The 19,842-nt window shown below is 36.1% G+C and overlaps 3 protein-coding genes across 11 annotated transcripts; 2 read left to right on the plus strand and 1 right to left on the minus strand.

Annotated features, from left to right (window-relative positions):
• The first annotated feature begins 747 nt into the window (after positions 1 to 747).
• LOC102615093 (mediator of RNA polymerase II transcription subunit 19a) lies at positions 748 to 5,645 on the plus strand. Of its 9 annotated transcripts, none has more exons than XR_003063969.2 (8): positions 748 to 1,106; positions 2,283 to 2,337; positions 3,170 to 3,453; positions 3,630 to 3,863; positions 4,258 to 4,317; positions 4,464 to 4,607; positions 4,996 to 5,059; positions 5,299 to 5,645. XR_003063969.2 is itself a non-coding variant. In XM_025095335.2 (6 exons), the coding sequence occupies exons 2-6, from the start codon at positions 2,307 to 2,309 to the stop codon at positions 4,512 to 4,514; spliced, it is 660 nt and encodes a 219-aa protein (XP_024951103.1). In that variant the 5' UTR covers positions 748 to 1,106; positions 2,283 to 2,306; the 3' UTR covers positions 4,515 to 4,611. The 9 variants fall into 9 exon arrangements, 1 of the variants encoding a protein (XP_024951103.1); XR_003063966.2 differs by having other exon boundaries at positions 749 to 1,106; positions 4,991 to 5,059; XR_003063970.2 differs by lacking the exon at positions 4,996 to 5,059.
• A 6,173-nt stretch (positions 5,646 to 11,818) lies between these two features.
• LOC102614784 (formin-like protein 1) lies at positions 11,819 to 16,710 on the plus strand. The gene is made up of 4 exons (XM_006469299.4): positions 11,819 to 14,000; positions 14,115 to 14,314; positions 14,811 to 15,055; positions 15,527 to 16,710. Exons 1-4 carry the CDS (start codon positions 12,145 to 12,147, stop codon positions 16,328 to 16,330), a joined length of 3,105 nt encoding a protein of 1,034 aa, XP_006469362.1. The 5' UTR covers positions 11,819 to 12,144; the 3' UTR covers positions 16,331 to 16,710.
• A 98-nt stretch (positions 16,711 to 16,808) lies between these two features.
• LOC102614496 (acyl-coenzyme A thioesterase 2, chloroplastic) lies at positions 16,809 to 19,748 on the minus strand. Its single transcript, XM_006469298.4, has 5 exons — positions 19,070 to 19,748; positions 18,449 to 18,626; positions 17,704 to 18,173; positions 17,356 to 17,484; positions 16,809 to 17,188 (listed from the first exon to the last, which is right to left on the minus strand). Exons 1-5 carry the CDS (start codon positions 19,457 to 19,459, stop codon positions 17,030 to 17,032), a joined length of 1,326 nt encoding a protein of 441 aa, XP_006469361.1. The 5' UTR covers positions 19,460 to 19,748; the 3' UTR covers positions 16,809 to 17,029.
• Between the last annotated feature and the right edge of the window lie 94 nt (positions 19,749 to 19,842).

Genomic DNA, 19,842 nt, shown 5'->3' on the forward strand with positions numbered 1-19,842 from the left:
CGCTAAACCAATAATCATGTAATAGAAGAACTATCCTTATGGGCTATGACTTTTTGTTTCATCTATGATTCCTGTAGGGAATTTCCATTTCTCAAGGATTGTTCGAAGATGTTTTGTCTGAATGTTTTAACAAAGCAATTGTTGGCTAAGAATATTATTAATCATTATAATTAGGGTTTAATTAATTCTCACAAAAAAAAATTAAAAAGTTGAAAGAAATTAGGATTTAAAAAATTAGTCTAATTTTATTAATTATTAATAGAAATTATTATGCTGGTATACTTAAAAACTATTTATCCTTTTAAGTCATTTCATATAAAGATAAAATAGGTATTAATATAAAAGTATTCAGTGGGGGTTAGTAAGATATAATGAGGGGGTCAAATATCATCACTCTTAAAATTATGAAGGATAATTTCGATAACTTTTTTGCTGTAAATATCAATATAATTCTAATTGTAATATATCAGTATATTAAAAAAAAACTATACTAGGTTCAAATATCCAAACTTAATATCAGTAGATTGTAATATAATAAATTGAAAGAAATATATTCTAATTGATTCTCAAAATTATATATATATATATATATATATATATATATATATACACACACACACATACATCATTCACATTTACCATAGGAGATACTCCACTCATCAAACTACAATGAGTTCTACGGTAATAAAACTAGCATAGAGAATTAAAAATAATATTTTAATATAAAAATCAAAGGCAAAGGCAATAAAGCGAACCAATCGAAGAGAGGCCAAACTGAAACGACATTACGATACTGAGCAATCCTCGTCGTTCGACTTCGTTTCGACTCTTAATAACACCAAACCCTAGTACCAGCGAACTGCTTTCTCTCTCTTTGTCGAACCTTCTTTGATCTATCAGTTTCCCCCAATTTCAGCTCCGAAACGCTGCGTTGCGGCGGCAAATCTGTAAAATTTCCCAACTCCGGGGCCAATTGCTAACATTTCTCGGTTTCGAAGGAGTGAATTGTAGACTCGACAAAGGAGAGAGGAGCTCGAATTTGCGACGTTGACCTCTTGATCTGAAGAAATAAGAAGAAGAAGAAGATTCTTGAATTCATGTTGCAGGTTATTTCATTCTCGTTTCTCAAGTTCGTTTAGGGTTTACAAACTATAGCTTCGTATTTATAGTAAAGCCGCGAACAAATGAATAGGTATTAGTGGACGAAAGTAAGTAATCGAATGTCAGTTAATTTGTGTTATTGATTCGTCTTGATTCGACAAATGCGTCGTTAATTTCGATAGTTTTACTGTTTTCAATTTGGTTGCGTGTGTAATTAGAATTTAAGGAACTTTGAATGGCTTTGTGTGAAGGACGTTGTAGTTTGATTTTCTTTGAAACTTGCTCTTGCTTGGTTCTGTATGGGTGAGTATAGAAACTTGGAAAGCAACCAGCGAATTCTTAAAATGAAGGAAAATAAAAATTGTGGTTTTCTTTTTTGACTGATCAGACTGGCTGAGGGGGTGGGTGGAGTCAAGGTTGATTTGAAATGATTTAAGCGGGACATCTTTAGAAATCTTGGTGGGGTATAGAGTTGGGTGTTTTGTATTTGTTTCGTGTCTGAAACTGGACAAATGTTGGCAGCTTTGCTTGAAATGCTTTCACAGAGTTTAATACGAATCTAAGTGTAGCTGCATTAGTTAGTTATGCTTTTTCATGTCTGCAATAGTGTTAATTAATGTCCACCCAGCACTAGGAAGGGATCCAATTCCAATGGTTTGCTTGGTTTTTATGGTATTTAATGCATTCTCTTCAACTTGATCCCATTGAGTTTATATGATTTACTCTACCAAGGGTTCTTCTTGATGTTTCCATTCTTGGATCATGCACCTGCTCCTTGTTATTTTGCTGGGAATAAATTCGTATGTATGTAAGCCCCTCTTCCCCCCGGCCTCCTTCTCCTCCTCCTCCCCTCTTTTGAATGTTAATGAAGAATCAAATTATTTGCATAGCATCCCAGAGAAAGGAAATCAAAAGTTGTTGAAGTACATGAAAAGTGTAGTTGCTAATGAATTAGCAAGAACACAGAATCTTATACTTGTTTTCGAAGAGGTTTTACAGTGCATTTCATGATAGTCTTTATCAGTTATTCAAGTTACAGGTAATAGTTAGTGTATATAGACAATTCTTATGAAAGTACATGTATTCTTATTGTGCAATTGGAACACTGCTCTATGATAACTGTTACTTTTATTTTGTTGATTGATATATTTGACTGTATTGGTTCTGTTTACATATTGCAGTTGATAATGATCAGGTTTTAAGCTATGGATCCTGAAGGCAAGAATTTTGGAAGAGGTATAGATGTTCAGACATTGGTGTTTTATTGTTTCCTGTTATTTTTTCACTTGACGCTGTTTCTGGTAATATTCACTGTGAATATATATGTATTCACTGTGAATATTTTTTCACTTGACGCTGTTTCTGGTAATATTCACCGTGAATATATGTTTTTCCACAAGTACAAGCAAGCAAACAAGTAAACAAGTTTATATATGTTTATTTTATTGAGTCTGAGCTGCAAGGTTTTGTAGGTGGATTGCTCACACATGTACATTTTCTTCTGAACCTAACTTGTAAGTTTTACGTATGTACCTAATGTTTTTTGGGGACTCAACCCCAAAAAATATTAGATTTATAAAGGAGGAAGCCGTTTTTTTTCTTTAATTTTATATTGGCTACAGTCTTCTATATAAAACTCTACTACTTCTACATACAAGTGTTGATGTTTAACAAAGAAGTTTGTTTATAGATGTAATATCGAGACTGAATATAAGATGCATACAAGCATCATAATAAAGTACATTTATGCTGGAATTCGAGTGAAAATTCTGAAATATCATTTCAAAAGAGTAGGATTGTTATCAGATTCTGGTTATTTGATTTAATTTTATTCAACATTGTGTGGTGGAAAAGTGTACAGTTGATCTTTGAGTTTGCCTTGCCCTTTCTGTTTTCCTTATTTTTAGCAAGGATATTTATTTATTTATTTTCAATAAGAAGTATATTTTTAATTTTGATGATGTGACCCTACTCTTTTGCCAGTTGCATCTCTCCCTTCAATTTTCCATTTCTCTTTTGGTATTGCACATTTTACTGATGAGAAAATGTCCTGTTTTTTAATATTTAGGACCAAGGGAACTGACTGGTGCTGTTGATCTCATAAGTCATTATAAATTGTTGCCACATCATGATTTTTTCTGCAAGCGGTCGCTCCCTTTGTCAATTTCAGACACTCATTATCTTCACAATGTGGTGGGGGATACAGAAATCCGGAAGGGAGAGGGGATGCAATTGGATCAGCTTATTCAAAATACTTCCAGAGATACTAGTGCAAGAATACAGCCTTTTGATTTGGATGTCCTCAGAGAAGCCTTCCAGCTGAGGGAAACTTCTCCTGTTGATTTGCCTCCTGTAAGAAATCCAATTCCTTGAGTTTAATTTTGTTTCTGTTGTTTAATATGTTTCTTACACAGTATGACACTACCTGGTTTATGTTACGTGTGCTTGTTTTCGTATTAATATACCTGTGCACTGGCTTTCTTTTCTAGTAGATTTTATTTTATAATATAGCATTTTCTCTCCTCCAGGCAGAAAAGGGGGTTCCTACCCTTGCTGGAAAATCAAAAAGTGAGTCCAAAGACAAGGAGAGGAAGCATAAAAAGCACAAAGACAAAGATAAGGAGAAGGATAGAGAGCATAAGAAGCACAAGCACCGTCATAAGGATCGAAGTAAGGATAAAGACAAAGACAAGGATAAGAAGAAGGATAAAAGCGGGCATCATGATTCAAGTGCTGATCCGTCAAAGAAACACCACGAAAAGGTTGGGAAACTACTTGGATTCAGATCTTACTAATTACAATATTAAACAAAGGGGAAATACAGAAAAAGTTGGGGCTTTCCATTACCCTTGTTATGGTACCATTTCCATCAGAGACATGGATGAGCAGATTGTCAACAAGTCAATTTCAAAGCAATAATGAAACCATCCCCTTCTATTTTTTTATTGATGTATATTCCTGTGGCCCCCAAAATCAACTAAAGTTTCTTGACTGCAAGGAGTAAATTCATGTTGGATCCTGGTCTAATTCAAGAATAGCCACTTGGTTTGAGTCTTATATCTAATGGATTTCATGCTTTGATTATTCTTTTAAATGTGTAAAAATGTTTCATTGAAAATTCCCATGATAAACCTTTCTCCTTGCATATAATTTCAGAAAAGGAAGCATGATGGAGATGAAGATCTTAATGACATTCACAGGCAAAAAAAAAGTAAGGTAATGCACAAATCAAAACATTATAAGTTATTTTGTTACATATGAGTCACCAGCTCCCTGTTTCTGGTGTGAGTTGCTTGATTATATACACTGTCTATTCAGTACTGTTTAATGAAGCCTTCTGTTTAATACTTATATTATTGCAGCATAAGAGCTCGAAAATTGATGAAGTGGGTGCAATAAAGGTAGCAGGTTGAAATGGCAGCCCACTGTTGTTCATTTGTTTTCTCAGATGGTTGTTGTTGAGAGTTAGAGAGGTTTTCCACTTAAGCATTGTCAAATTTTTTGAGGTAACACCAGAATCTTCTTCATATCTTTAATTTATCCTGCTTTCTATTTTCCTTCAACCCCCCCCCCCCCCCCCCTTCTCTGTTTACCTCAGTTTTCACACTATATAAATGTCTTATGAAAAAACAAATGATTACATGCCCATCAACAACTTAATAAACAGAGGGTTTATGCCCTGCTGTACAATACTTGGTAATGAATTTAATATTTGTATATAAGGTACTTAGGTTAACGCAAATCTCCAGCAGTGTCCTCACCACTTTTCTTTTTGAAATGAAATTTCTTTCATTAGATGGAATTCAATTGCTTTTTTTTTCTTGTTGCTTCATTTTTATTTACAAGCTTGAGACCATCTTGAATTATTTTTTTCCCCTTATTTTGGCAGAGTAGCTTCTGAACTGACTAAAGACTGTTAAGAAAGTGAATTCACCAAGGGAAAATGTTTGTATGCAAGGTAAAAATGACTGAATGTGAACTTTTCGTGTATCATAACAATGGGTCTAATATAATTGCTGGTCATATAAAACATTATTCTTTTTTTCGTTTTTTCTTTGCTGGTTTTGATGGCACATTGGATATCTTAGCTTGTACACATCATTGTACCTTCCCTTTTTTTTCCTTTCCCCTTTTAGAATTCCAAAGGTTAGTTTCGTGAATTATTTAAATTGGAGTTTTTTTTACTTTTAATTGTAGGAAGTATGGACCAAGAGAGGGAATGTATAGTATATGAGGCTCTCTCTCTCTTCCCTTTTTTTGTCGTTGCAATGACTTAACACATCCATAGTTACTCAACATAATGGTTGTAAAGTGCCTAATTCTTTTCTTTATTTTTCCCAACATGAATAATGAATTCCCAATTTCGTACGACAATGTTTGTAAATAATGCCAAAGAAAAAAGGAGTTATGTCGTTGAGGAGGGGAACCCTTTTTCTGTTAATGAAATGAAAATATCATTCTTTCCTTGTGATTAGCTATTGATGAAATTAATGTACATCCATATATATTATGTAGATTTTATGTGAATGTTTGGCAGCTGAGAACTTATTCTCTTGGTTGAAAGTGCTTGTATCTTTTTATTTGGACGGGACACTGACGCCTTAGAAAGATTTTTGATTTGGAGGCCAGATTGCGAATTTGCTAGTCATTAACATGCGATTCCAAATATATATACAAGCCAGTATTAATAGTCATAAATCGAACAACTCCTCCAGTTTTAGAACACCGGCTCGTGAACAATTTGTTTGCATTTGGATTAAAATCAACGTCGATACGTCGGGCTCTGGAAATCAATTAGCCGTTCCCCAGCTTTCGGAAGATTTACAATTGCACCATTCCGTCACCAGGAGGTAATGTTACGTAATAATGGATGTTTGGCCAATCTAAAGGTGTATGAGCTATTCAATTCACGTGACTGGATATGATCATCGAATTATTTTTCCAGACAGAATAAATATTAAATGAATTGTATATGGCAAGTAAATGAGTGGTTTCCACTTCCTAACTGCAAATTGCCAAAATGCTATCATGTTCATCGCAATGTCCCCAAGTCAGATGCAATGGCCGAAATAGTGGCAATGCTATCCTTTTCATGGCAATGCCCCCAGTTCAGAATCAATGGCCGAAAGAGGCAAATTAAAAATGTTGTTTTAGTACCTTGAGTCAATTTTGGTGGCCCACTTTCTTGCCTTGGCCAAAGCCTCCGCCACCACCGCCAGGATATTTGAATATCTCAGAAGGAGGATCATTAAGTAGAATGGTAAAGTCAAATTTGGATCAGTGCGATTTCTTTATTTCTATAACCTCGAGGCTCGATCTGTAAGCCTGCAAATCTTGAACTCTAAAATACTCTATTAATTGGTGAGTCGAGTGTAAAATTAGAATCAAATTTTTGTAAGTCCTTGATAGTGAGACAAGCTACTACATATTTTGAAAGGTACCCCCAAGGACATACCCAACGGATCGAAAGTTCTATTGAATGTGTAAATATTTAATACGAGGTGTGCTTGTTATGTAGGAAACATGCAAGCCATTTGGGGCAGCTGTTCTTTTACCAATTGAAGTATGCACTGACAAAGAAACAAGATTTGGAATTATTTTACATATTTTTTTTTCAATTTAATTGCATTATTTTAAACACGTCTAGTTGTTTCCCATGTGACAAGATTTGGCCAAAAGATGATGAAACCTTCATAATTGACATATATAGTGAGGTATAAACGGTCAATAAACTAATCATTATAATATGGGACATACATATTATAACTTCCCCATGCACTAGATTACCCAAAATATTTACTTCGTAAATAATTAAGATTCACCTCCTTTCACAAATAGTATTGTACTTTAATCATCGTACTTTGAAAAAGAAATATCTATTTTTGATTATTGAATGAGGTTGCAATTTGATGCTACTCAACTAGTTACTCTTATAGTCTGTGGCTTCTCCCTCAAATAATTGGGAAAAGAATTCTCTCTCTCTCGTTATACAGATTTTTGGACCATGTTATATAGTATTGTATTAACTTAGACACCCAATTCACTCTATTCATACTAATTTTTAGAGGCTTCGGTGGCATAATCAAAGAAGGCGGAACTAAGGGTTGGGCTGCCTCTTAGTTTTATCTGGAGTATGAGTTACAGCAACTTAACATAGTATATGTTAAGAGCATGAGACATTTTCAGATCTTGTTTTACATCTTGATTTAGACTTTTAATAAACATCTCATTGAACATGTAAATAATAAAATATCAACATACGCACACTAATTAACTACTTCCAATTGCACATGTACGTTTTCACTATCTAGTTTTGAAAAGAAAAACAGCAATAGCAAAAAACTATGTCAAGTATAATTAAATTTGTGGTATGCCCCACCTCATTTTGGATATTCTTTTGCTTTGCAATTGCTCTTTCATGCTCCTAAAGATCATCATTCATTTATTCATTCATGGTTTCCTTTATTCCCTTTTTGTTTTTATTTTTTATGGGTCTTTTATGCTACTACAGTTTCATTTTGTGTGGGCATCTTGTTATATTGCTTACTTATCTTTGCATTTTTTTTTTAAATCTCCTTTTCCTTTCCTATCTTTTTTTAATAGGGTATCCTATAAAGTTTGCTTCTTTAAACGCTTATGGCTGTGCAAAGACAAAACCAAGGTGCGATTAGTGTCACTCAAAGAGGGTGATATTCACAACTCACATACAAAGCGATAGCCAAGAGATTCCAATTTCCAAGCAGCATCTTTGAATACATCATCACTTGAGGTAGCATTTGAATTTTGACAATTGTTTGTTTTTGTTGTTTCTTGAAATCTGTTTTCCATGTTTCTCTAAAACACATGGAAGGGCACATGCATCCTAATTTATGTGACCAATTAGTTGGTAGAAATGTTACAACGTGACATAATTAATGCTTTACAATGTTGGTTTTGAAATACCTAGACTAATTCCTTCATAAGCTATGTAACCAAAAAGGAAAATAAAATAGGTTAGGTAACCTTGGTCAAATATACAAATAGCCATAAGTCTTTGTTTTAAATAAAATCGCCTTTATGATTCATTTAACTAAAGATTGATTTTTTTTAAAAAAAAAAAAAAAATTGCTCTGTGCTTTTTGACAATTTAAAATATACTAACTTTGTTAGGAAAAAAATTGGTTTAAAAGCTTTTTAGTGTTTTGTGTAAGTCCTAAAGGGTGAGCAAGAAAGTCATATAGATTTGACAATGAGTGCAAGAAAGCTAATGTGGGATCACAAGTGTTTAAGATGATGGGTACACTTCTTTAGGTTTATTTATTAGGGATTGTGTATAACAAAAGGAGATGCAATAAAAGAAAGCAAGATTTGGGGTGCTTTTGAATGGCAGTGATTTTGAAAGCAAAGGCATTTTTTTTCTCATGTGGTTTGTTGTGTTAAGGAAATCAGAATCAAATAAAAGGATTTTTTCATGAAAGCCCTTTCAAATTTCTCTAAGATGTATGTAAGATCGTAAGGTTCACTCTAAACTTCACTAGGTAACTTAATTAAATCAACTAGTGGAGGAATCAAAAAAATGGTTCGTTCCAAAAACAACTCAATAATGGTCTAATTTTTTATATTGGCTGAATTCCAGTTAGATGGGTATGTACACTTAAGAGAAGTACTATTTTTTGCTTCTAAATTCATTCCCCAAAAGCACTTTGTCCCCTGCTATTGTGTGGATTTGGGTGTATCTAACGCATTGAATCACAAAATGACACTAAAGCTCTTCTTTTGTTTTCTATTTAAGAGCAAGGAAATTATTATAGGCAGAGCATGATGATGGAGTTTAGACATAAAGAAAATACTTTAAACATTTTTTTTTAAAAAAAAACAAAAACAAAAACAAAAGGAGAAAGATATTGAAAAGGAAAAAAACACTTTAAATCAGTCAATAATTTTTTAACAATATTAATGTCAAATTTAAAAGAAAAAAGTACCAAAATTATGCTTGTAGTAGAAAATCAAAGTATCAAACCAATCCCAATCCAAATCAAATGAAAAATGATTTGTCCAATAATTTTGAACATGATAATGCATTGACCACACCAATACAATACCTACGTTATATTATTTTCAAAACGACAGGTTCCTAAAATCGCCCAAATTTCGATATACATACATGCGTGAACATGAAATTTGACTCGAATTAATTAATTTAATTGAACCTTAAATGACGATGATAAAAATTAATGCATTGCATTGCGTCACATTTTTTTTTTAATTTTATTTTAATTTGACGTCGGCCCAAGAGTGCCTATATGCTACGAGTGCCATCCGGGGCAAAATGAATTCACTTCATTAAATTAAATATTCTTGCAATCAATTATAAAATAATAGCAATCCCACTTCAATTATTATTATCCAACCCACTGTGAATTCTGCATCAAGTCATGATCATTAGGTAGATCCAAAGATGTATGATTAAAAACTAATTATGAAGCTCATATTTTCGTGTAATTTTGGTATTACAAAAGGTATTTCTAAAAAAATTATCCTTGGATTTTAAAAAAATAAATAGTTTTTTAAGTAGGGAATATGTAAAGTTTTAATTAATTTCTTTCTTTCTCTCTCTCTTTTTTTTTTTTTAATTCGAACTCGAGTGATCAGACCGTATAATAATCGATATTTTATTCACAATGTATTTTGTGAAAGTGAATTAGAATATAAAACATTTTTATTTATTTATTTAAAAGTACACATCATTGTTTAAGATTTAAAAAAAAAAAGTAAAATAAATCTTCAAGAAAAGGGAAGAAAATGCACCTCAGAAAATAATAATTTTGTTCAATCAAAACACTTTCATTTAAGAACTATTTATGTCAGAATGCATCATAAGAACACTTTTTTTTTTTTTTTTTTTTTTTTGGGTACATGGGTCCTAGTGAGCAGCATCAATATGACAGTATGTGTTTGGTGCAACGTACATTTTCAATTTCATCGTATAGTGTCGGTGCTCCTTCTAAACCCCAAGTCCTCTCAACAATGTTTTTGGTTTTTTCAACGACACGTGTCGCATAAATTACCGTTTGAAATAAAAAAAAAATAAAAGTAATTATGAGCAATCCCAACGCACGACTTAAAATATACAATAATTAATATGTTGTGAGGTTTTGGACCTATTAAAATGAGTTAAATGAGTATTGGATTGCCTGCCCTTTAATCTAAACAAAAATAAAGATTGCGAAATAATACAATTCAGAACATTAAGCTAAAAAATCTACTCTCACACTTGTATATAAGAAGCAACATTTATACATTGGAAATGAACTCACTGGACTTGAATTCAGATTAAGATTTTCCTTTTAACTTCAATTTTTCAAAACTTTAAAAGATTCTGTTTCATGGTAATTTTTTAATAATAATATATTAATAAGATTTAACTTCTTCATATTTTTATTAATTAACCATCAATCATTACATGAATTTTTACTTACGAGAAATTCAAATCAATATAGATGAAGGATCTCAATCTCTCGAAACTCAATACATGTTGAGAGCATGAATATTATCGAACAAGACGTAGTGGCAATGCCAAATACTATATCAATTAAGATACAAATTTTATATATAAATTTTCTTTTATATATATATATAGAAAAATTGCGATTATATATATATATATATAGAAAATTATGGTTACGTTGATTTAGGAATGTAATCTATTCCAAATAGGATATCCACAAATTTGTTATCATTCATAACTTCCTAAAGTTAATTATGTCTAATGAAGAAGCACAAGATCGCACCATTAAATGTATATATATATTAATGATCACTTAAATAAGGCATCATCGTTGTTATAATTTCCAAATTTACTGCTTAGGATAACAAACGGATACAATTCTAGTAGTTGTGTGAAATGAAATGAGTTGAATGAAAATCAAAGATGATTAGTTAATGCGAAGGGACCCCATGCCCGGCGCAATTTGCGGTAACAAAATCAAAACCCAAAAAATCCCACTGACTTCGATTTCAGAATCCAATTGCAACTCCATCCACAATCACCAAACAAATTTTCTGTTTTTTATTTTCCTCAAAACTTTCTCAGATCAAATCAAGTTGAATCGTTAAGAGCTTTATTTTCATTTAAAATTACTTAAATTTACTAGAAATTTCAGTACATATATTTATTATATTGATGGGATAAAATATATATATATGTATATATTGAAGATGCGAATCCATCACCATTCACCAGACCAATAGTTATATACCTAAGTGGCATCACTGAGAGCGTCTTATTATTTGATGTTAACTGTGTTGATCTCATAAACATTTATGTAACGTCTTCTGATAGATGATGAAGTTGATTTGATATAAAATATTTTCTTGTTAAATTAAATGATGAATTAATGTAACAAAACAGTAGAAAATGAGTTGTACCATCATGCACTCGATATAATAATAATGATTACTAATTCAGCATCCAATCCTAATTTAATTGAAAACTAATGAAGATGATGCTGTTGGCTGAAGTGATGGTTGCATACATACAGAGATATTATTATTATTATTTTGGGTAACCTTATTTTGTTGGTTCTCTTCAGTCTTCTCCACCTATGCTATGAATGGGGAAAAAAATAAAAATAAAAACCCAACAATTAACCAATAATAATAAAAAAAAAGAGGAGGCAAGAAAGTGACTTTCAATTTTGACTCCATAAATCACTCAACAACATGATCAAAATAAAAACAAGAAAATCAGAAGCAGATAGGAGGAGGAGGAGTCACTGTTCACACTCATACTCGCTCGCAATCAAAACCAGCAGAATCTTAGCTGGATGCACCCACACACTCTCACACTCTCCCCTTTTTCACTCTTTCTTTTTCTATTCTTTTTTCCCTTCACTTTCCTACCATTTTCCCCCCTCTCTAAAGAAAATAAAATAAACGAAAAGAAAAGTGAACAAATCCCTCCCCCACCACCACCACCGCCATTACTCCATTTCAGTCTCTTCTGCGTTCATTCTGAATGTGTTCTCTCCTTTGTTGCTTTGGGTTAAACACACAACAACTACAATGCCCGGCTTCTGCCTGCTCATCTCCCTCGCCTCTTTCTTGATCTTATCATGCGCACCCATCATCCCCTCGTCATGCACCCCCGTCGCCAGCCGTCGGATCCTCCATCAACCGTTTTTCCCACTCGGTGCTGTCCCTCCATCCCCACCACCCTCTCCAGCTCCTCCACCCCCTCCTCCTCCGACTCGTAAAGTCCCATTTTCTGACACTTCCACCCCTAACAATTCCCCATTCTTCCCCACCTACCCTTCCCCGCCTCCCCCGCCTTCCCCCGCCAACTTCGCTTCCTTCCCCGCCAACATTTCCTCCCTCATCCTCCCCCGCTCCCCCGAAAAGCCCAAGCGCAGTTCCCAGAAGCTCCTCATCCTCGCCTTCGCCTCCGTCTCCTCCGCCCTCGTCGTCGGTGGCATTCTAGTCTTCTTCTACTGCCGCAAGCGGAGGCAAAATGGGCTGCTTTACTGCACCGCCGACGTCAAAAGCAACACCACCAACAGCAACATTAACAGTAACAACAGCAGCATCCGAATTTACCCTCCTCCTCCTGCGAATGCGGATGCCACGAGGAACGCTCACAAGCTCAGGACCAATCGCACTTCGTCCAGCTCCGACTTTCTTTACTTGGGCACACTGGTAAATTCGCGAGCCGGCATTGACGATTCCACCACCGATACCGATTCGCGCGGCGATACCAACTGCGTCTCGCCGGAGCTCCGCCCCTTGCCGCCTCTCTCCCAGCAGGCCAGCTTTAAGGAGGATCAACGCCCACGCGCTGACGTGTCATCCAGCGTGGCGGAGGATGAAGATGAGGAGTTCTATTCTCCCAGAGTTTCGTTGGGCGGGACCGGGACCGGATCCGGTTCGAGGAGAGATTTTGCGGCCGTAGCGGTTGATGGAGAGGGTGTCGGAGGGAGGAACAGTGAGTCGAGCAGTTGTTCGTGTTCGTCGACGAGTTCTCGGTCGTTAACGGCGAGCATTTCGCCGCCGATAAGTTTGAGTCCGAGAAGATCGGAACCGATATCTCCCGAGGCAACTCACGCAATGCCGACACAGTCGGTTTTTGCAATGATGTCGCCCATGGAATCCTCCCCCGATCGGAATATTATTAAGTCACCGTCACTTTCCATAGCTTCTACGTCACCCGATACGAGATTGTCACCGTCGAGGTTTAATCTTTTGAATCGTCATGAGCTGTCTTCAGCTTCTACTTCACCCGAGAGAGAGTTGAAGAAGGACCTAGATAATAAATCTTCAAAATTGTTCAATGTTTTGGTGAATAATGCAAATGTTGGGGGGTCTCCTCTTGAGAAGAAGAAAGATCTGTCACCAAGCTCATCGAGTGCTTCTTCGTTATCTTCAGCATCTGCATCACCGGACAGATTTTCAAAGAAAAGTGAAAATGCTTCTCCAAGTAGATTAAACGAGTCTTCTTTATCATCAAGCCCAGATGAATCACCAAGAATGTTGAACGTTTTTGGTCAAATTTCATCTCCGGTGAGAACTAATGATGCTTTGGAGCAGCCCATTTCAGTCCCCCCGCCGCCGCCGCCGCCGCCTCCTCCACCCCCACCTCCGCTGGTGTTGTCTAGACAAAGGAAGCAATGGGAATTGCCTGTGGTATCAACCCCAGCTGGTCAAGCAGTGTCCCAGCCACCTGCTTTGATACCACCTTCGAGGCCTTTTGTGATGCAAAACACAACTAAAGTTTCCCCCGTTGAATTGCCACCAAGTTCTAAAACTGAGGAGAGCGTCGAGGAAGAGGCCTTGAAACCAAAGTTAAAACCTTTGCACTGGGATAAAGTGAGAGCTAGCTCTGATCGTGAAATGGTGTGGGATCACCTTCGATCAAGCTCATTCAAGTAAGATTCTGTGACAAATCTAATTTTCAAAGTTGGGTTTTGACCGTTCAGATATTCTGTTGGGTATGCTACTTTGTTTTGAGTAAAGCCTGATGATTGCTTTGTTCATTGCAGATTGAATGAGGAGATGATTGAAACATTGTTTATTGTAAATACTCCAAGTTCGAAACCAAGCCAAACAACTCCACGCACGGTTCTTCCTACACCCAACTCAGAGAACAGAGTCCTTGATCCCAAAAAGTCACAAAACATTGCAATTTTGCTGAGGGCGCTGAATGTTACCATAGAGGAAGTTTGTGAAGCACTTCTAGAAGGTATATTGAAGTTGTGTGAGTTATTAGTGTGACCTTCCTGCTTTAATTTTCAAACTATGCATTTGCTGTGACTGTTCTTGAATAAATTATGTGGTCTTGACATATAAATTGTTGGTTCTGGATGGCATGATTTTTAAGTTGAATTTCTGTTTTAGACTGAAAAGTTCCATAAAATGTTGTTCATCTGTGCTAGCATTCTCACAATTGTTACAACAGAAAGGTTGGTTAAATTGGAGTTGATGGCCAGATTAAAATTTAATTGTCTATTTTAGACTTTGCCTGTTTGAAGCTTGTAGCTTAGCCCATTGCTTTTGTTGCACTAGAAGATAACTGGATGCTATTGCTCAAATGTAACTTCCAAGAATTAATACAATCTTTTCATTAAATTCATCTTGCAGTAAAATCAGATGGTCTTGAATTTCTGTTCATCAGCTGGTATACTTCCTTTTTGTTGACTTAATGAGGTTTCAACTAAAGTAATATCTATTTAATACAGGTAATGCTGATACACTTGGAACTGAACTTCTGGAGAGTTTATTGAAGATGGCTCCTACCAAAGAAGAAGAACGTAAGTTGAAAGAGTACAAAGATGAGTCACCAACGAAGCTCGGTCCTGCAGAAAAGTTTTTAAAGGCAGTGCTTGACGTACCTTTTGCGTTTAAAAGGGTGGATGCGATGCTTTACATAACCAACTTCGAGTCGGAGGTTGAGTACCTCAAAAAGTCTTTTGAAACTCTGGAGGTAAGTGAATTTTTCTCTTTCTCCCTGAACTATCTTCTTGGTTATTTCTGCTTTATGTTGAAAATATAATATTTCAGCCTTGCATTGTCGGCTAAGCTGAAGAACTTTACTGTCTCAACTGGAGCTTGATTTAGATGAGCATACATGTCTTTCCTATCTAAGCTATTCTCACCATTATCAAATAAAAGCTCATGTGACTGTATTTCAGTATGTACTGCTTATTAGAATTACTGACATCTGATCTGGTTACTTGGTGACTGGGAAATCCATGAAATGCACCTGAGTTTATAGATCTAGCTAGCTCATGTCCTGGGGTATAGCCAATGCAAATACTGTTTTCACTGAATATCACGTAATATCCATTATTCATTTTTGGGTGAAGATGTGGACTAGTGTTGCTGGATGCAATCATTTATAGTTGGCAACTTGGCATAGTCTCATGGATCTCCATTTTTTTTACCCTTTGTTCAGGCTGCCTGTGAAGAATTGAGAAATAGTAGGATGTTCTTGAAACTTCTAGAGGCTGTTCTAAAGACTGGGAACCGCATGAATGTTGGGACAAATCGTGGTGATGCCCATGCCTTTAAGCTAGATACACTCCTCAAGCTTGTTGATGTCAAGGGTGCAGATGGAAAAACCACTCTCTTACATTTTGTTGTACAGGAAATCATAAGAACTGAAGGTGCTCGTCAGTCAGGTGCTAACCAAAATCCAAACTCTAGTTTGAGTGATGATGCCAAATGTAGGAAGCTAGGTTTGCAAGTTGTTTCTGGTCTCAGTTCGGAGCTCAGCAACGTGAAGAAAGCTGCTGCCATGGATTCTGATGTGCTTAGCAGTGAGGTGTCCAAGCTTTCTAGAGGCCTTGGGAACATTGGTGAGGTTGTGCAATTAAATGAAGCAATGGGGATGGATGAAAGTAGGAAGAAATTCTCAGAGTCTATGAACAGGTTTATGAAAATGGCGGAGGAAGAGATCATAAGGATTCAAGCCCATGAAAGTGTTGCTCTATCTTTAGTGAAGGAGATAACAGAATACTTTCATGGGAACTCAGCGAGGGAAGAAGCTCATCCATTCAGAATCTTTATGGTCGTCAGAGACTTCCTTACAGTTCTTGATCGGGTCTGCAAAGAAGTTGGAATGATAAATGAGCGAACAATAATTAGTAATGCCCATAAATTTCCAGTTCCAGTAAATCCAACATTGCCGCAAGTTTTTTCTGAAATCCAAGGGAGGCGTCAATGTAGTTCCTCCGATGATGAAAGCACATCTCCTTAGCATTAAATGGCTTGAATCGGGCTGATCCCTGTTTCATTTAGCTAGACTGCTGAAAATTGGTGGTTGCGCCAGTTAGTTGGAGCTTGTTTAGGTTTATGTAATTTATTTATTTATCTTTTCTTTTTTTTTTGGCATTTGTATAAATCCATGTAAAAGATTTTGGAACAGTTGCATCCTATAGATAAATATACAGAGCAGGAGATTTTCTTTGGGAAGAAGAATAAGGCAGTCAGTTAAATGGTTGAATGCCTACTAAACCTGTCAAAAACTTGAGTCATATGTATTAAAGTAATTTAGTCATAGACTGCTACAAATAGAGCCTGTATTGTATCTTAATAAGGACAAGATTCTTCTCCCATAATCCAATTTGCTTCTCTTTATATGTTATATAGTAAAAGAGCTAAAATGTTGGCATTGAGCAATGAGCACAGGCTTAGTTTTAGAAATAAAATGGGATGAAAGCTTGGCTCCACGTCTCTTGATACAAACATTAAAATAGGAACTTGATACATATAAGTAATATTAGATCAATACAATTATTAGTTGGACAATTAAGCAAGTACCACTTCTTCAGTCTTTCAAGAGTACAATAGTTTTTTGGGGACCACAATGAAAATTCATTTCATTCAAGCTTATTAACTAAATTAGAAGCTTCAGAAGCTTTACTCCCTATGGTTTTCTGTAAGTAAATATTATGTCTCATTTGCTCACGCCTTTGCTTAACTGTAAGGCCTTGGCATCCATTCGCTCAAGAATATGACGTGCTTCTTCCTGAGTTCCTGGAACCACATTCCGAATTCTGAATCCATTTGTCACGGCCTTTGATACAGTGAAAGTAAAATAGAATGTGTTTGATACCTGTTTCCAAGGATAAAATTGTTAAAAATATTAGCAATATTATACACGAGGAATTTTGGTTGGAATCATAACAAAGCTAGTAGCAACTTTTATGAGTAAAAATGGTTGCTCCTTTTTTACAAGTAGAAATTTGCTTCCTATATGCGGGCTGGAGAGCTTAGGCTTACCTCACTAGACCTGAACTCAGGCCTTGTAACATGAGCAACAACTTCAATGTTAATTAGAGGCTGATCAGGATTCTCAAGTTCTGTGTAGAGAACACAAGACTTGAAACGCAAAAAGTCTCCAACGTCCACCTGCTCAAAGAATGATGTTCTTCACGTAAGATGTAGAAAAAATATCACAGAATCATAAGATGCTGGGATGAAATTGCAGCAGGAACCAGTTACAGCTGAATTACAGTAATTAAAGGAACTAAAAAAAAAATTCATGCTTTAACACGCCTTTTGTGAAAGTGCTAAATCAGAGTTAATTCAGAATTGAGGTTTTCCTAGTAGAAGGATGAAGTTACTCACAGGTCTTAGAAAATCAACATGGTCAACTTCAAGAAAACAAGGCATCAGTCCAGCAAAGGCATAAGCAGTTGAAAAAGCTAATTCAAATGCTCGGAGCATTAAAAAACCCCCAAAGATTCGACCATGGATGTTTCTTTGCTGTGGCTGACAAATCAAAGCATTTTCAAGTCGAGTATCTCTTAGAAGAATGCTGTTTCTGTCAGCCAAGGCTGGCATGTCACAGATGACCCGACCCTCTGCCAACAATGCCTCGAGTCTATTCACCTCCCCATTGTCAAGTTCCCTTCTATCTCCTCCTGTTTTCCTTTTCCTCAGTTTGCTTCTAGCTTCAGCTTCTTCAAAAAGAGACTTCTCGCGTTCAGTCTGTGGTGATAGCCGGTTCACCGGAGCAGCTTTTCCAGTCTTAGAGTCACGTGCCACAAATATGAAGTTGGCTGTCAGAACTACTGAGTCTGAAGTATCAGAGACCTCTGCAAAGCAAAGATCATAATAAGTCTGTTATTAACCCCCCACAAGCCGGTAGGTCATAGCCAAAGCTGAGGACAAATGATCTATGAATAGCAGCTTAAAAAAACTTAAAAAACCAAATACTTCTCCACGTAGGTACTAAGGGTCTAAGCAAATTCAAGTAGGGTTTCAATTAAGAAAGCTAATATCTCTAGCTTCAGTATATTATTAGTAGCTTTACTTCAAGATATCATGTATGTGATTCTTTACGTATATAGTTTGTTCGAAAAGTAAGTACCTTTTGTGGACTGAATAACTTCAAGTTGAATCTCAATTGAAGACCTGCCCACCCATATGACAGCGCCAACTATTTTCAGATCGATATCAACACTAATCGATTTCTTTAGTGCAATCTTGTCAACAGAAGCAGTGACCAGCAAGAGCGGCCTAGTCATGCTATCATCATCAGAACAATGCTGATTCACCAACAAATAGAAGATCATTAGGCAACCCGGAGAGATGATTTTCAATTCACAAGAATTCACTAAAGGCAAGCACACAGTATGTGCTTCATCCTGAAAGCAATTTCTTTCAAATCACACAAGCTAGCAACTCATTTCATAATGCTCAAGCATTTGCATGAAAATCAAATACACAAAAGGCTAATGTGACATTCATCGTCTCCATCTTAAGCTTATGCTTTGCATATTAGACACTAATTCCATGACAGTTGTATCCAAAATCAAAATTTTTCAACAGCATAGCAGAGCATGTCAACACAGTTGACAGCTCAATTAAAAAAAAATCAATCTGAACCCACTTCAAAAACTCAAATTTCAAGCAATATCCACATAACATACTCCATTAAACCCCTCAAACTGTCAAACAGCTAGAACAATAAGCACCGAATACACAATACCTTAACTGATATGGTACCAGCTAGAGCATCAAGATCCTCAAGCAGCTTCCCAATTCTGACCTCATTCCAAGGATCCCGGTACTGCTCTCTTAAAATGTCATCAGTAGAAAAATTATACAAAATACTAGTCCTGCTCTGAGAAGAAGTTTTAGTGAGCAATTCACTTTGTGGGGGAGCATCTTTTGGTGGGTCAAGAAGTCTTTCAAAAATCTTAGACCTCGCTTCCCACAAAGCATTGGTGACCGGTGAGTGATACATACCTGGCCACAAACTTATGGGCTTTCTGTTGGTTTTGGGGTCTTCATTGAGCGCAGGGGAGGAGGAGCCAAATGGGGAAGCAAATGTTGAAACAACAGGGATGGTTCTTGGAGATGAGGAATTGAACTCCATTATTGGTCAAATTTAGGAAATGGGTTTGAGAGGAATGTGGTGATGAGTTGATTGATGATCAAAAGGGGGTAACTATTTTGTGATATTCGAGTGAAAACAGTTGCTTTCTTGTTGGTTTAAGGTTGTGTGTGGCAAGAATTTAAAGGGGATTAGGGGAAATATTAGAAGAAGAAACATAAATTGAGTTAGTAAAAATGAAAATGGTCCGATTGGGGTTACTCCTGGTCCGTTGGAGTTATGATGATTGATGATGTCAGGTACTTTCACTTTCCCTGGTTGGCAAGTTTCTTCCATAAGCAACGACCGCGGGAGCACGTTGAGAATTGGTGGTTGTTGGCAAATAAGTTATGTTATAATACTGACAAGGCACAAGACAGCTTGCA

Source organism: Citrus sinensis, chromosome 2 (genome assembly GCF_022201045.2).
Source record: "Citrus sinensis cultivar Valencia sweet orange chromosome 2, DVS_A1.0, whole genome shotgun sequence".
Classification (NCBI taxonomy): Eukaryota; Viridiplantae; Streptophyta; class Magnoliopsida; order Sapindales; family Rutaceae; genus Citrus; species Citrus sinensis.